The following is a 12,239-nucleotide window of genomic DNA, read 5'->3' on the forward strand; positions in this document are numbered from 1 at the left end:
CCAAGCCTGTGGAGAAGGGTGAGCACCTGGTAGACTCCCAGCTGTGCTAAAGATGACAATGCCTTCCCTAATCTTACAGACTCAAGGGGCAATATTCTGCAAGGCCAGTGGCTCTGATACTCCAGACTATGATTTTTCCAGTGCCTGCACACTGCTGGGTGTCTGAGGCTGGCCCTGTGCAGCTACACGGAGCACAGGAAGGGTCTGCCTTCCAAATGGAAGCAATCTGCAAGCCAGCCATAAAACTCAGCAAACTTAAAGAGAAAGACCAAGTTTTGAGACTACCACCTGCTTTCCATTCATTTGCAAGGCAAAATGCTGCTGCAACAATGGAAAGTTGTCTTTGCAGCCTGTCCTTTGCCGTGGTGTCACTGTGCCTGCTGCTGTGGGGTGACGCTGTTCATAGGAGCACGGTGGGATGTACCCAAACCTGCAGACACTGCCTGTTGGTTTTATTTTACACCATTCTCAAGTTTGCTGTATGAAGGCTGCATCAACATTTCTATTTATAAGTCTTGCAGAAGTTTATAACCTGACAATAGAAAATGCATCCCAAAGTCTCTGACTTGGATCAGATCTTTTGGGATTGCTGAGCAGCCTTTTTTTGAACCTATAGTGTAGACAATGTTTAGTCATGAACACTCTTTAGTCCATAAAACACATTTTACTCCTCCCAGCTGGATGTTGTTGCACATCTGGAAAACAAAAGGCATACCACTTCAACCAAATCAAGGGAAGAGCTACAGTTAATTTCAGCCATAAAAGAGAGGTCTGTGCTCTTGCTAGAGCCTGTGGTTGGACCCAGCGTGCACAAGCACTGAGAGCTGGAAGAGGAGAGACATTATAAAGTTGAGGATGTGGCATCAGGAGAGAGACTACTGCCCCATCAATCCACACAGCTGGCCGACTCCTCCTGGTGGGGTAAATGCAGGAGGAGGCACCTTGTAGAAAACCTCTTCAGAGGAACTGGACACACGGGAGTGAAGTGATGAGGAGAAACCATTTCCACTTTCCAGGCAGCAGTCACTGTGCTGACTGTTGTTCCGAGTGACAGCACGTGGCTCCTGGCTGCTTCCAAGCGAGGCAGTGAGCTGGGTGACACTCTCCAGAGTGCAGCAGTGCCCTGTGAGTGCCAAGGGCCAGGGAGTGGCTGCCACGGGTGACAGCAGCCGCCCAGCTCAGGCACAGAGAATGTGAGCTCCAGTCTCCCTTTCAGAGCGTGGCTCATGACTGGCTAAACCAGGAGGAAATTGGGCAAAACCTGTTCACCTGCGGCTGTCCATGGGCAGGGCTAGGTGCAGGCAGACATCCCACCCTCCCTGCAGGTGAGGCCCCATCATGAGCCTCTGCAGCCACAGGAGGGTCGATGTCCCAGTTCTGCATGTGTGAATTGCTTCTTTACACCTTGGTGACTCGGGGAATACTGTGATTAACATAATGGAGATGACAAAAGAGAGCAAAGAGCAAAAAGCAAAAAGTGTTCCTTCCTCAAACCCTAAGAAATGGGCAACATTTTCTGGCAGCATTGCAGACACACCTGCAAGGAAATAGTGTCAATCAAAAGACTTTGTGAGGGGAATTGGCAGCATTTAATCCTGTTGGTTTTTATTGATCCCTGCAGTCCTAATATAAAGTGATGTAATAATGAACAATGTGCAGTTCCTTATTCAGGGCTGCCATGCATCAATTTTATGATGTGTATTGGCTATCTCAGTAATGACAGAACCACCACTTTTCTCTGCAGGGCTGCATTAAATCAGCATTTTAAGCTGTCAGGTAATAATTCCAAGCTTTAGAATAATAAAGTATATTTATATCATGCTCCAACATCAATACAGTGAATGGAAAAACATGCTTCTTTCTTGAAGTTATTTTTTTGTAAGTAATTTCATTGTGTTAAAGGATGTTTTTTTGCTTTGTTTTCTGGCATACAGAAAGCTACTCTTCTTCTACATAGTAACAGCATACTGAAGTTGTGGAAGCTGGAAAGGAGGAAAGCCACCTGCAAATTCAACTCCAAAAGCAAAGAGCTCTGTGCAGCCAAAGACACACTGAAACAGTCCAGTTTTCTTCCAAGCTTGGCTTTAGAAGCATGAAATTCCTTTTGGGTCCATTTTCTTTGAGCTCTTGGTGTGTCACATCTAGGCTGAAGCTACCAGAAAATGCCTGCCTGAAGTATAGGAGGTGAGAAATTCAACCCCATGAGTTCTTCATCCAGACTCCTCCAAAAAACCCAAGGTGTGTCCCACCAGGGCATGGTAACTCCATCCTTATCCCACAATCCCACACAGTGCCAGCAAGGGACTGAGTGTCAATCAGTAAAAGTCTGATGTAATAAAGAAGGTGGCAAAGAAGCCTTCATGTTCAGATCCTGATAAGAGAGTAGATAGTTATCTCATTTCCCAGTGACCATCTGACACCACTGCAGTTGAAATCTTGTTTTCTGTTACAGCCTTGCAGTGATGGCAACATTCTCAGTATCACAGAGAGCCTAAAAACATGTCCAGTGGTATTTAAATTGTTGGCCTATCTGAGGGGATTTGCATCTGCATGCACTCAATGTCTGTTGTATTAAAGCCGTGAATCATGGCTTCTATCGCAGGGCCAGAATGGAATTTCCCTCCCCAGGTCAATAAATAACTTGGCTTCCTATTTTTTTCCTGTCTTTGTCATCTTTTCTTCCCTCTGCAGAGCTGGAGACTGATTAGAGCTGAGGGCAGGACAGACAGAGTGACTGGTGCTGTGCTCTCCCCCACTGGTGTGTCCTACTCACATGCCCAGGGCACAAACAGCTCAGGGACAAGCCTGAGCCCTGCTATTAACACTCCCTGCCTCTGGAAGCAGACAGGGGACAGACAGCAGCATGACTCCTCCTGCAGGCAGCATTACCTGCACCATCAGATCAGGCTGCTCGGGGGATCAGGGATCACAGGACCAGAGGCTGCTGTTTTCAGTGAGCCCCAGCAGCATCGACACAGCACTGCACAACCACTGAGGGCTCATTTCTGAATGGTTTGGTACCACTAAAGGATGAAAGAAATAGCAATACTTGGACACCTCTACATTCAAGGCGCCTTCACCTCTCAAGTCTGGCTGCTTGAAAACAAAATGGGACAGAAGGAGTAGAGAAATAATGGATTTTTCTGTAGCATTCTAAGAATAGGGGTAAGAATAACACAACAAACAGTAGTAGAAAAATACTTAAAGGCAGTTATTTAAACTCCCCTCAAGGCTTAGTGGCCCTACTGTGAAGAACACTTTTCTTGTAAGCATGTGAGAAAAAGTATCTTATTTACTCAAATTGTTTGGGTGGCAGGTATGACAATGCTTCCAGCAAGAGGAAAACCATTCAGGGCCACAGCTGTCTCCATCCCTTCATGCTCTAGCAACAGAAGGCAATTTGAGGTACAAGCCTTCACCTCGTAACATGATGTAGCTACTGAATTAACCAAAGGTACTGGATTGACTAAATGATGGATTAAGTGGGAACAAAACCTGGAAAGAACGTCAGGGACTGCTCATGCACTGGCACACACCTCCCTATCCAATCCCTACACATCAGCTCAGGAGCCATCCTAATCATTTAATAGCTTCACCTTCCTCAAGATTTGGAAACATTTCTGTCTGGAGGCTTTTCACCCAAAAGAAAGGCTTGTGTTGTACCGCCTGCCTGTCTACCAGAGAGTCAGCTGCCCTTGAGATAGCCAGCCTCTCTAAAATTTTGGTTCATTTCCTTTTACCTCTCCTGAAATGTCCTGTGTGTCAGTTTACACTGTTCTGACATGCTGGTTGTTTCACAGGACACAATCTGACCCCAAGTTAGCAGGAAGAACAAAGTCTTCTACCTTCCCTCTCCTGGGTGTGCTGGACAGAACCCCCGGAGGGAATCAGTGAACACCCAGAGCTGCACTGTGGTTGTGAAAACAGCCTTAGGGAAAGGTGCAGAGAGCAGCTCCCTCTGCACTGAACTCTCTTGGATTTTTCTCCAAAGATCTTTTCCTGACAAGCTTTTCACAGAGCTTGACTTTTCAACTGACTGTCTCTATTTGCTCAATTGCTCTGTAAGTTCCCCTTCAGACGTGAGGAATGCTGCCACTGTGCACCTCTCACAACTCCCCAAGCCCAAACCTCCAGGTACTTTACTGCTGTCCAAAACACGAGGCTTTATTTCACCCCTGTGAAACAGTCAATGTCATTCCCAATAGGAAAATGCAAACACAGACTTCACCAAACCCCAGATGAGCCAAGCAAGGCCAATGGAAAAGGTGGCTCCTGAGTGGGAGCGATCCAGCTCCAGATCTGTTAAGGCTCCAGTTATGCTGCTTGAATTTATAAGTGCCCTAAGGAACACAAAAGGAAACTGCCCTTGGTTCCTGATGCAGGATAAGGTATTTTGCAGTGACTGTTCCATAAATTCTCCTATTGCAATGCTCTATTCCAGAATAATTTCTCTGCTCTGCAGGCACATCCATTATTTTCAAGTAAACCACAGAAAGCTAGAAAAGTATGTATGGATGCGTGGAAGTTAAAATGTGGCACGGACTGAAGTGTATATAGTCTTGCATCATTTGTGTAAATTTTGGTCATTTTTGCTCCAAACTCACTGTCAGCACAACCTCAGCCAAGCCAATGGAAGGATGTGCCCAGTGTGTAGAGACCAACACACATATACACTCTTACCTGGTTCCTTTGTCCAGGGAAACACATTTGGACTCATGTTGGCAGGGATTTAGATCAGGAACACAGTGGTTAATCACCTCGTCACACAGTTCACCTGAGCCAAAGGAAAAGCAAAAAAGCTGTAACACAACTTGAACAATCCTGAACACCCATGATATCCAGGGATGGTCAATCTCCCTAAGTGGAGACAGCTCAGTAGTTCAGCAGGAAGTGACAAAATTGCTTGTTGAGGTCACATGAGACTTCATTAAATCGGCTCCTTTGACCTGCAGCGACCACACTGTTTCTATCACATGGATTTGAAAGACTGGTATAAAAAGTACTGATGTATAAACTCTGCTTGGAGACAGACGAGGGATCAAATGGGCAGCTCCTGACCCAGAACCTCTTATTTCAAAGCAAGAAAGTGACACAAAAGTGAAGTTGCTCATCAGACCGTAACATTTTCACACGGGCACATATTTCAGCCATGGTTAATACGCTGCCAAAGAAGCTGATTGGACATCGTTCTGGGAAAGAACAACAACCCACAAACCCGCCCCCCAAAACCTCTGTGACTCTCTGTAATAGGAACCAGCTTTAGGACTGCATGCAATTATAAAACATTCACTATTTATAAGAGAAGTACTAGCTCTATTGTGCTCACAGGAGATGATGTCTTTGCAGAATAAAATCCATCTCATGTAAGCCCAGCTCAGCTGTTTCTAGGTACGGTGTGTAACATGCCACGAACCTCCCTGGATTTGTATAAATTTTAAAAATTAATAGTTGTAGAATGTTCAAACCATGATAGTTTATTTAAATACAATCCTGCCCTGTGTCCTAAATTATTAGGTCACACTTCAGTACCCCAGGATTTGCGATCCAGCCAAAGACCACAGAAATCTTTGCCTTCCCCAGAATCCAACAGAAACCTACCCCACACCTCCCAAAGCCTTGCAGGAAAAGCAAAGGTCAGGCGGTCTCAACTTGTAACCCCCCAAAAGCTACAGTCCCAAAGTCCCCTGTGCAGCTCTACCAGAGGAGCACATCTGCAGGGTTTCAAGGTTAGGCACATTTTCTGTGCCTAGACACAGTACACACCATCACATAAGCAACAGGCCATGGGAATAGTGGGGGAAAAGGGTAACGTGGGAGGCACTGGTGGGCTGGAATTGTTCTGGAAGATTTTCATGGAGCTGCAGCTCCACCTGCCTTGGGAGAAATGCCATTTTCAAAAATCCCTACATTTCTCTACACTCTAGTGGTCACAGAGAAACACTTGAAAACACAAGCCAAGCAAACCACGAAGATCAAAATTCAGATGGAAAATGCAAATCAGAACCATCCATCTTTTATCAGTTCTGTGATCTGGCTGGGGTGGCCGAGATCACAATTTTGAGGATGACTCTGGTGCTGATTGTGTGGTTTGTTAAGTGCCCCAGGTGCTAATGCTCTGTCAGGTTATTCCTCTCATGTGTCCAGCCTCCCTCCAGTACAAGATACACAGCTCTTGCTATGACTCTCACTGTTAGAATGGAAGTAGAATATGTTTTTGCAAAAAATTAATTGTTTTTGTGTGTTTCAAACATGGAACATGTCCTAGATCTGCTTTTGAGAGCTGTCAGGTGTAAATGAGAGCAGGAATACAAGCCATGGGAGGGGGCACTGCCAGCACAAACCCTGTCCTCATGGGCCATACACACCCTCCTGGACTTCATGGTGGGCTGGGTTTGGCAGCACCAGGGGAGCCTGGCATGGAAACCTGCAGTTCATTGTTCACAACATCCATCATAAGACAAGCAATTCCATCTGGAGCCAAGGAATCCCAGGAACTAACCACTGCTAAATGCTACCAATTCTTTTTACAGCCCTGGACAAACCCTGTGCAAATATAATCAAAGTATCCAGCTCAGGAAGGGGCACATGCCAAAGAAACTGAACACTGCAGATCCATGGGAACCAGGGAAACAGATCATTCACTGGGCTTGGGGTTGGCCACTCTACTTTGTTGCTCCTCAACAGCAATGAGAGATGTTCAGCTCTCACAACTATGAACACTGGGGACAGCTAGCGACACATTCTGAGAACTGGGATAGGTCTGTTTACTGCCATCCCCAAACCCACAGCCCACCAGCCCTCCCAACAGCTAACACACAAAGGCACTCCCTCAGCCTCTGGGCAGGCCTGAACGTGAGCAGGTTGGACCTTGCTACGATGCTTGGAGAACTGCCAGTTTGTCATCTTGATATTCCCCATGTCCCTCGTGTGCTACGAATCTTATGTGAAAACAAACATCAAAAAAAATTAATTGGCTGGTGACGTTAAAAGAGCTCAAATGAGCTAAATCTGGAAATATTTTTGGAAGACCATTTAATAACTGAGGAGAGTGTGGATAGATGCCTTCAACTATGCTTTCACTAAAAATGGTCAATACATACTTTTGAAATTTCAATTTTTTCTTTTGTTTTGTTTTGAAGAAAAGGAAACAGGATTTTAAAAAATATGAACAGTATCAAAACTCTCAAAGGAAATCATAATTCTTCTTGAAGTATTCTTCTGAACAGTCTTGACAAGTGCTTACAGATCCAGTAAAAATCTCCCCAAATGTCAAATATTATGACTCACTGTGTCATTCTGAAGACACCACTATCAAAATGTAGGAGAATTCTAGGCTAGGTACCAAACACAGCATCCAAAAAAATGGTATTTTTCATGCAAAACTTGGAACATTTAAGGATCCTTCCTGTTATTTTTCCCATCTATCACTCATTAGGGAGTTCACTTGGGAACGCCTTGCAACTAGAGCAGCCTCATCTCAGGAAGAAAATACCTCTTGGTCATTATTTCAGGCTCCACCAATGTTCAGTGGATGCTGCAGAAAGCATGCCAGGGACATAAAACACTTTTTGAAAAGCAAACCCAAGGCACCAGCTACACAATGTCTTTCTCATATTTTATTCACTCAGAAAGTATCTGGGCCAAAAAATCTGCCCTCAGGCCTGAGAGCACAATATTCATTGGTCACTTTAATGTCAGTATCAGAGGAAAAATGTGATCCTCTTTTTTTGGAGTGACACAGGGTTGCTTCTCTGTGCAGCAATTAAAGGTCTGGTCCAAATTTCTCACTGGATAGTTATGTGAACCTAAAAACAAACCGGACATTCATCTTAGGCCAAACTCCTAGCAGCACTGATTCTCTTTGTGGAGGATATTTGATCATGCTAAAACATGAGAAAACTTCAGTGTAATGCTTTCCCAAGTGTAGAAAACCATCCAACCTTCCCATTTTCCTCTCTCCTACATATTCTCAAATCACAGCTCCAATTTGGGTACACATGGGTTTCTGAAGTGCTTCTATAAAACAGGCAGGAAAACCACAGCTGCATTTCTTTTCTAATCAGTTAAACAACTCTTTTAATCCCAAATATTGCTTTTTGTTCCATCAAGGCACTTATTCTCTGTAATCAAAGCTGAAGAGAATAGGTAACATGCAAGCAGACATTGGACAAATGAAGGGAGCAGTCTGATCTACCACAAAATATGGCAGTTTTTGGATTAGAACCAAGTTATAATGACAGGTGGAACTCTAATAGGTGGATCTCCCTTTGCTGCTGACTCATGCAAAAAAAAAATTAAAAAAGAAAAAAAAGAGAGAGAGAAAAAAATCCTCGAACAATGGCCAAGGTATTCTCCCCTTCAAAACTATGCCCCCGGTTCCCTTCACCAGCATTGTTCATTGTCTTAAAAAAACACAGCAATTTTTTTTTTTTTTTTTGCCTCATGCAACATTTTCCTGGTCTTATTTTTCAACAGAATCATGAATTTCATGGGGCTTTCCACAGGGCTCACTGCTTATGAAGAGCTGCCAAGAAACACGCTTGGGGAAGGCTTTTCTGCAGCCTTCCCCACGTCTCAGAATGAAGCCAAAACAACAATAGGGCAATAAAGATGACTTTTACACACAGTTTAATAATCATCTATCTTTTTTCCGTTCTGTGCTGTCATGAGAGCTATTTATTTCATGCCCCATTAGACTTTTAAAACCAGGATCCAAGTTACACTATTCCTCCCTAATCAGTAAAAGAGAAATTGGATGCAGTAAAAGTATTTTACTTATTTATCTGTAAGTGAAACTGCAGTTCTGAAAAGACAATGTAGAGCATCCATTTGCAACCAATGAGTTCAACGATTTTTCTTTTGTTCCATGTGTCAGTTGGGTGATACTTTGTTGTAATATACTGACAAAACAACATAGGAAATATTCCTCTCCTTAAGGCTAGAGAAGCTTTAGTAGGGCCTGCAAGACTGGCAGTAAATATGCTGTCAAGAATTTCACAGTATTACTCGAGAAAAGGAACGTGCTTATGGTGAAGAAAGGATGGAGAAAGCCTGGCCTGTATCCACAGAGGAAACTCTTCCAGGCTGCACAGGGTGTGTGGTTAAATAGTGTGTTGCAACATTCTGAACTCTGCCAGGTAAGTCCGAATGGAACTCGTCTCTTTGCTGCTAATAAAACCCACTGTGCTGTTTTTCACATAAGACATTACTCGTTTTGTATCTAATAACTTGTATCGGAAGAAATGTTTTCTGTGTTTTGTTTTCCCCTTCTCTCTTTTCAGTCATTAAAAAGAAGTCAGTGCCAACTGGAAGTTTCAGAACACTGAACCTAGAAATGGCTGGGTGGAACAGACAGGGTGTTCCTCCAAGGAAGTAATTCAGTAAGGAATGTTGTTGCTGTTTCATGAAAATGATCTGAGGCTCATTTAAGGAAATAAAAAAATTAAATTTTTACTTCCAAACTATTTAAACTTGCAATGAATAAATGAGAAGCTCTGTGAAAATTCTTCAGCAGCAAATGCTACTGTGTTAGATACAAAAACATAGAAGAAATTACCTGAAATGCACTGTAGCAGAGTGAATTCTGCATGATCAATGAAGTTTGCTCTTGCTTGACAAACACTGCCCACAAAACTCAGTAGGCAAAGAGTTACTTTATGCTTTTTATCCTGTCTTAATTGTTAAAAGCTCCCAAGTTTTCACTTACCAGGTTTTGACCTGCTAAGTGGGAACCCTTAAGTTCGATTCCACACTGGGATTCCCACAGTGGCTTGTTTTTCAGATTCAAGGAGCAATTATCTCTAACCTTAAGGTTAAACAAAGGGAGAATGGGTAAAACCAGATCTGGGTAGGGAAATAATGATCCTTTCACTGTTTCAGAATCTTGAAGAAGGAATGTGTTCTATGCACTTCTTATGTATGAAAAACCATATTCAACCTCCCAAATGCCACACAATACAGTGTGTGAAACATTAACTGAACCAGACAATTTCCAGTGCCCCCACAAGGTGGTGACCTGCCTAAAGCATTATTCCTGCGAACCACTGTGTCTGGAAAAGATCCTCATTTTGCTGGACACCCTACATTAGCGAGCTGTATTTATTTGTATGGATGTCTTCCAGTTTGTCTGGAATCTATTAGGCATCAATTCAGTTATCCACGCAATCTAGTGCAGCCAGTCACACCTGAGATGCCACATGTTATCTGAGATATCCTTCCTGGGCTGGCAGAGAGGACACTGGACACACTGTGGATTCCTGCTTGTCTGAGCAGGGAGTGGGGAATGGGGGCTGGAGCCTGTTAAAAATGTTTTTCTTCACCACTCCTTTCTCCTCATCCCGCTGCCTGCTCCAACTCCCATGGGATACAGTCCTTCATGGACTCCTTCAGTGTGGGTCCTTCCCTCAGGCTGCAGCTCTTCAAGAACTGCTCCAGCGTGGGTCCCTTCTGTGGCACACAGTTCTTCAGGAGCAGGCTGATTTGCTTGTTTCCCACTGTGTCTCTTGACAGGCTGGATTTAACAACGTGTATATCCCATTTGAGGATGAATTCACTCTGCTCGTCCTAAAGGACAGCAGTAGCTGACATTCCATTTTCTTACAGACATGTGTCCTGATGAACGAGGACCAATTCTCTGGTGTATCTTATTCCACAAACATGACACTTTACATTTTACAGATGGGTACTTGACCAGAGGAGATCCTGGAGCTGAGCACTCCAGCATAGCAGGACACCCACACTGAGACTGAAAGGCTGCAGCACTGCCAGCTGCTGTGCTATTTCCTTCCAGTACAATCAGATAGGAGTCCAATCTGATAGCAATGACATGTGGTTCTCTCTTAATAAAACAGGGCTGGAAATGGGCTTAGGCTCTTGAACAAAGCCCAAACCTTCCAGGTCTTCCAGCACTTCTCATTCCTAGTTATACAACTGGGAAATGTGGGTGCCTTTTTATGTTTCACACAGAGAGCAAGTACACTTCACATTTGCCAAGTAACTAAAACTGAGAAACTTCCATGTAAGGCAGAATCCTTCAAATAAAAGGAAGAGAGCACACCAAACTCTGACCACAATTTTCTCTGTCTTCAGGAAATTATGGCTGAAGTTCCAACATTTAAAAGAAGTTGATAGTTAAGTACTTGTTTAAGCCTTCAGCATTTATTAGACAGTCCAGATCCCTGTGGAACCACAAGGCTGAACCATGCTACCTCAAACCTCCTTGTTCCTGTAGCAAAATCTCAGGGGCAAAAAGCAGCTTCAGTGCCATGATCCACCTCAGTCTGTGCAGGGGTCACTGGTGCCTGGCCCAGGGACAGAGCCACATCGGTGTCACACTGGTGTCACACCAGTCAGTGGTGGGAGGGCTCCAGCACACAGTGACAGCCACAAGCCACCACACAGCTGCTGTCCCTGGAGCTGTTTGGCTGCAGCGGGTGCCTGGCTTTGGCCAGACAGAGATACCACAGTGGGACACTCCAGGAAAAGGGCCCATAATTGCTAACAGGGAATTGGGCTCTAAAAGTAGCAGAGCTGCAAAACTCTCAGATACCATCTACCACAGGACACCACGAGGTCCCCTAAGGTAAAACAGATCTTAGCCTTTTCTTCCAAACACATCAAACCAGAAATAGTTCCTAGCTTTTTATTACTGTTATTTATTTTTAGAGATATGGTTTTTTTCAGTGATACAAACTGCTTGCAGCTTTTTCCCAGGGAAATAAACTATTTTAAAACACTTGCTCCCACCCTCTTTCTACCACGGGTTACTGGGTATTTTAGTCAAGACCTATTTTCAGTAGTGGAAGCCACTAATTTTTTTTTTTAGGTTTCAGAACAAAGAGGTGTGGGTATTGTTGAGGCTTTTTAGGACCCTTGGCAAATAGGAATATATTTCCTGGTTGGGGTTTTTTTTGATGTGTAGGTGCTACATATTTCTGCTTCTGCTAAAATCAGACAGGAAGAGGAAAAGTCACAGCAAAGAACAAAACCAAATAAACTAGCAGGCAAAGCACAAAAGCATTTGAAGCACCCAGGACATGTTTGGTGCAGCCCATTTGTTCCTCTCTATTTGTTTGGACCCCTCCTCATGTGCAGGCACAGAGAGCAGTGAGGCTGAGGACAGGATCTCTTTGGAGGGATGAGATTCTGTGTTTGAATCTAGGAGCAAAGCAGAGATGGTCTGAAGGAGATCTGGAACAGTAGTGAACAGGAAAAAGGAATGGAAGGGAAAAGCCCTCTGA

The 12,239-nt window shown here is 44.0% G+C and overlaps 1 protein-coding gene across 2 annotated transcripts in view; it reads right to left on the reverse strand.

Annotated features, from left to right (window-relative positions):
* Window positions 1-12,239, reverse strand: part of SLIT3 (slit guidance ligand 3) — a 486,134-nt gene that overhangs the window by 28,699 nt on the left and 445,196 nt on the right. For both annotated transcript variants that reach the window (XM_048319827.1, XM_048319828.1), the window contains one exon: window positions 4,681-4,774. In XM_048319827.1, coding sequence (XP_048175784.1) covers window positions 4,681-4,774 — 94 coding nt within the window. The remainder of the gene's footprint in view (window positions 1-4,680; window positions 4,775-12,239) is intronic.

The sequence above is a fragment of the Corvus hawaiiensis genome, chromosome 15, assembly GCF_020740725.1.
Source record: "Corvus hawaiiensis isolate bCorHaw1 chromosome 15, bCorHaw1.pri.cur, whole genome shotgun sequence".
Lineage (NCBI taxonomy): Eukaryota > Metazoa > Chordata > Aves > Passeriformes > Corvidae > Corvus > Corvus hawaiiensis.